The sequence below is a fragment of the Physeter macrocephalus genome, chromosome 2 (assembly GCF_002837175.3).
Source record: "Physeter macrocephalus isolate SW-GA chromosome 2, ASM283717v5, whole genome shotgun sequence".
In the NCBI taxonomy this organism is placed as follows: domain Eukaryota; kingdom Metazoa; phylum Chordata; class Mammalia; order Artiodactyla; family Physeteridae; genus Physeter; species Physeter macrocephalus.
In genome coordinates this window covers 74,386,966-74,391,429 of record NC_041215.1, presented here as the reverse complement: position 1 = coordinate 74,391,429, position 4,464 = coordinate 74,386,966, and the positions used below count along the sequence as shown (strand labels likewise).

General features: G+C 41.0%; 1 protein-coding gene across 4 annotated transcripts in view; it reads right to left on the bottom strand.

Annotated features, from left to right (window-relative positions):
• Positions 1 to 4,464, bottom strand: part of CERS6 (ceramide synthase 6) — a 360,958-nt gene that overhangs the window by 243,843 nt on the left and 112,651 nt on the right. For all 4 annotated transcript variants that reach the window (XM_024122237.2, XM_024122236.2, XM_028478753.2 and 1 more), the window contains exon 3: positions 2,297 to 2,427. In XM_024122237.2, the coding sequence (XP_023978005.2) occupies positions 2,297 to 2,427 (131 nt within the window). The remainder of the gene's footprint in view (positions 1 to 2,296; positions 2,428 to 4,464) is intronic.

Below are 4,464 nucleotides of genomic sequence, written 5' to 3'. Positions count from 1 at the left end.
CCCGGTGGCACAGTGGTTAAGAATCCGCCTGCCAATGCAGGGGACACGGGTTCGAGCCCTGGTCTGGGAAGATCCCACGTGCCACAGAGGAACTAAGCCCGTGTGCCACAACTACTGAGCCTGCGCTCTAGAGCCTGTGAGCCACAACTACTGAGCCCGTGTGCCACAACTATGGAAGCCAGCATGCCTAGAGCCTGTGCGCCACAACAAGAGAAGCCACGGCAGCGGGAAGCCCGCCCACCACAACAAAGGGCAGCCCCCGCTCGCCGCAACTAGAGAAAGCCCGCACCCAGCAACAAAGACCCAACTCAGCCAAAAATAAATAAATAAATAAATTTATTAACAAAAAAACCAAAGTTCATCAACACAGTCTTCTGAAACAGAGAGGTCAAGGTCACCGGTATGGACTCAAGTTCTAGTCCCAGGAACCCTGCTGTGTGCCCTAACGCACAGCTGATCTTTCTCCTTTAATCTCTACTGCCTGTCCATACCAACCGTACAGCACACATATACGTTTAGTGTTTTAAATCTATCATGGAATTTTAAAACTAAAATATCTACACATATGCAGATATTGTGTCACATCTCATACAAAGCTTCTTGAGGGAAAAAATCATAATTGATACTTTACACACCGTCCACCCGCACTGTGCCTTCACATCACCATGCCTCCAGCTATCATTTAGAAATAGTTTTAACTAAGTATTAACTATGACCATCCTGGTGATTGTGGTATGCAGATAAAGACCAGCTGAATTCAGGGAGAAGACACATACACCAGTACAGTGTCAAGCCTTGCTATTCAAAGTGTGGTCAACGGACCAGTGGCATCACCTGGGAACTTGTTAAAAATGCAATTTCAGTTGCTATACCAGACCAACTGAATCAGAATCTGCATTTTAACAAGATCCAGGTGACCGACTCCTATGCATACTGGCCTAGAAACTGGTGTCAACTCAGTACAGTATGCAAAGGGAGAGCACTGAGTTACCAAAGAAGTTAGCTGGAGGAGGGGAAGATGGCAGATGAGTTTCAGCACACGGGCATGTGCTTCGATGTGCTTAGTTTCAGCACACGGGCATGTGCTTCATCTGCTCAGACCTGCAGCTCAGCGTTGGAGCCCAGGCCCTTTGCATATGTGGCACAACCAGGCCAGAAAACAATTCCGGCTTTTGATCAGGAGCCCAGATACATAAATCCTTCTTCCATTAACTGCCACTAAGTTCATTATAGGAAGGGCTTATGCAGATTCTATCTGCCAGGTTGTTTTTCCAGGCTTTATAAATATTCTGACCTCCTGAAGACCCTGTTTATGCTCCCCATATTTATCCAACCCTAGGATGTATGATATTATTCTGCCTCTCATTCGTTTCTCCCATAAAATTAGGTTCCCCTCTAGGCTTTAGATTGCAATTGCTAAAATACTTTTTCAGAATAATTGAAAGCTAAACCTGAAAATGCAACTTTAACCCCAAATGGAAAGAGCTACACTGACAGCATTGTTGTTTAAGTGACCAGGTGTCAGGGGAAAGCTCCCAAAGGAAAGAACCATTAGACAAAGGTACAGTCATATCTCAAAGGATGAAGACCAAATGGAGCAACAAGTCTCAAAGCAGAATCTTCCCTTCGTTGGGGATGCGCTCGATGCTTCAATATTTCTTTCTCTAACTTTCCTATAGATATACGTATTGAGCGTCACTATTTCAAAATATCGCTGTGCTCGAAGAGTTCTCTGTGGATCTTTTATTATTTATAACAGCTTTATTGACTTATAATTTACACACCATGAAGTTCACATTTCAGAAACGGAAGAGACTTTCATTCCATCCCCCACTTCAAGCAATGCTTCATTAAACTCACCCAGGAATATAATACAGCCATTTCTTATAACTCCAGGAAGACAGGCCATCATCATGACCCTCCGATAATATATCCTAGTATCTCAACTTTTATCAGTGGAAGGAACATCTTGACTAAGCCCCCTCTATTAAAATGCAAACTATAAAAGTAATGGCATATGTTAAAGGTGGCTGATTGAAAATACCACTGTAGGCCCTTGTAATCTGCCTGCTGTGTTGAAACTCCATTAGGAAGCAAACCTCATTTACTGCATCCAAAGTGGAAATCACAAATTCCAACAAACTACTACCCCCCAGTTTTTCATGGACTTTCTTCCACCAGATGGCATGTTTTGGGGGGGCTGCTGGAGTCTGCACTGAGCTGTTATTTTTCACCTCAGGGATGGTATGAGTAAGTTAAGCAGGTTTTTCTTTCAAAAAGTAAAACAGCAACTCACATGCTCTCACAGAACCTCTTCAGTGTGCTTGGCTTCTCCTGGTTGCGTCTTTGTCGGAACCAGCGTTGAATGCTGCGAACATCCCAGTCCAGCTGCTTGGAGAGGCCCTCCAATCTCTTTTCATCAGGATGCTATGAAACAAGGTACCAGGAAAATCATTTTCATCTTCACCATGAACAGATCTGCCCTTGTCTATATTGGAGATATTTGTTTTTCCTGTATTTTCTATCTGCTACTGAGATTTCTATATTGACCATTGAGGACCGAGGCCATCCATCAGCAGCATGAATGTAAACAACCACTTAGGACAAGAGAAGTTACTCATTATGAAACAACACTGAAAAATATGAATCTCACTCTAATGCTGGTACTTCTTACAGCAACAAAGGTTCGATGGAACAGCCAGCTGGCCGAGTTAGCTCCACCAGCCTTCAAGGAAAGGAGTTAGGTGAAGGTGAATTTGCAAAAAGACATCATTCAAATATTTCACTTTCTAATGAAAAAATGCTGTACCCATTATCACATATCAGGATAATGCAGGACAGAAAAAAAGCATGGAATTATCCCCAAACACCTCACCTTAGACTAAGGTACCAATTCCACTTACAAAACATGTTTTCAGTCTCCCCTCTCCTTGGTTCTTCACACATTCCTCTTCTATTCCTTTCTTGGTCATCCTTTTGACCAGAACTCCATCAAACTTTTTACAATGACTACGCATTACTTGAAGATGCAAACTTGGTAAAGTAGAAAGAGAAACTATCAATAATTATGCTTGCCATATGATGACATTACTCTGTTTTTTGCTCTCATTTCTATCACATTAGGAGATGACAGACGTAGGTTCAACTCCTTGTTCCAATGAACTCTCTGAGCCTCAGTTTCCTTACCTGTTCAAAAGAAGGTTATTTATCCACCTAAACGGTGGAATGTAAAAATGTATGCAAATCTCAGTACATGTTAGTTCTGTCCCTCCTCTCTCTTCGGTGTCTTAGAGAGCATCCTGCCAACGATTACGTGAGGGCGACCTGCCGTACAACAAAACTAAACGGAGTTAGTTCTACTCCTTTATTTATTCTACCTTTGCTTTACAATTAAGGAGATGTTAATAATCAGAGGACAGAAGCAAAAATGGGGTAGGGAAGGCAGGCCAACCAGCTATCAAGTTATAAGGGCGGAATGTACATGTGACTCCTTTTTAAAGCCTCTCAAGAAATTCAGAGTGTCAGACACACAAGAAACACAGCAAATGGCCTTAATGTTATGACTGAGGTTATAAAACGTGCTGAGCTTGTGTCTGTAAAAGTTATTTGCGAACTTTCAGTGCGGCGTGTACTTTGAGGTGTTTTTCTTAGAAGTCAGGACACCGTCTACACTCTCCTTCCGTGTCTCTCAATTAGAAAATATGGGAGAGAGAAAATGCACAGCCTACTATATACCTTGGCTATACCATTTTCTTAAAGGAATTCATTTTTAATTTTCATTCATTTTCTAAGTCTATTCAATAGGTAAAGCGTTCACATGGTTCACAAAATAAAAATTATCCCAAATTTCACCTTCTATTTTGTTCCTGTTCTCTCAGTTCCTACTCTCCCCTTCCTACCAGGTAACAGGCTATTCAATCAATTTCTTTCCAAAGTTATCTTACCAAATATAAACAAATTTGAATATGCATTCTTATGTCTCCCCACCACCACCTTCACACAAATGGTTCTATTATTCTGGACTTTGGGTTTTTCACTTTACAATGTATCTTGGAACATTTCCACATCAAAATATTGGGATCGCCCTCCTTCTTTTGTAGAACCGTTAAGGACATGCCATAATTTACTTATCCACTCCACTATTAATGCACACTTAGGTAGCTTCTGAACTTCTACTACTACAAACAATGCTGCAATAAATAACCTTGTCATGGGTTATTTTATACACATATATAGAGAGATAAATTCCTGTAAGTGAACGCTGGAGATGAAAGGGTCCATGCATTTGCAATTTTTTTATATATTGAAAAATTACTGTCACCAATGATTTTACCAATTCATACTCTCACAAGCAAGAGTACCCATTTCCCAAAGCCTCATCAACAGAGTATGTTATTGGATTTTTCCATTTTTTTCTAGCCTGATATATAAAAAGTAGTACCTCAGTATATCTTTTTTTTTTTT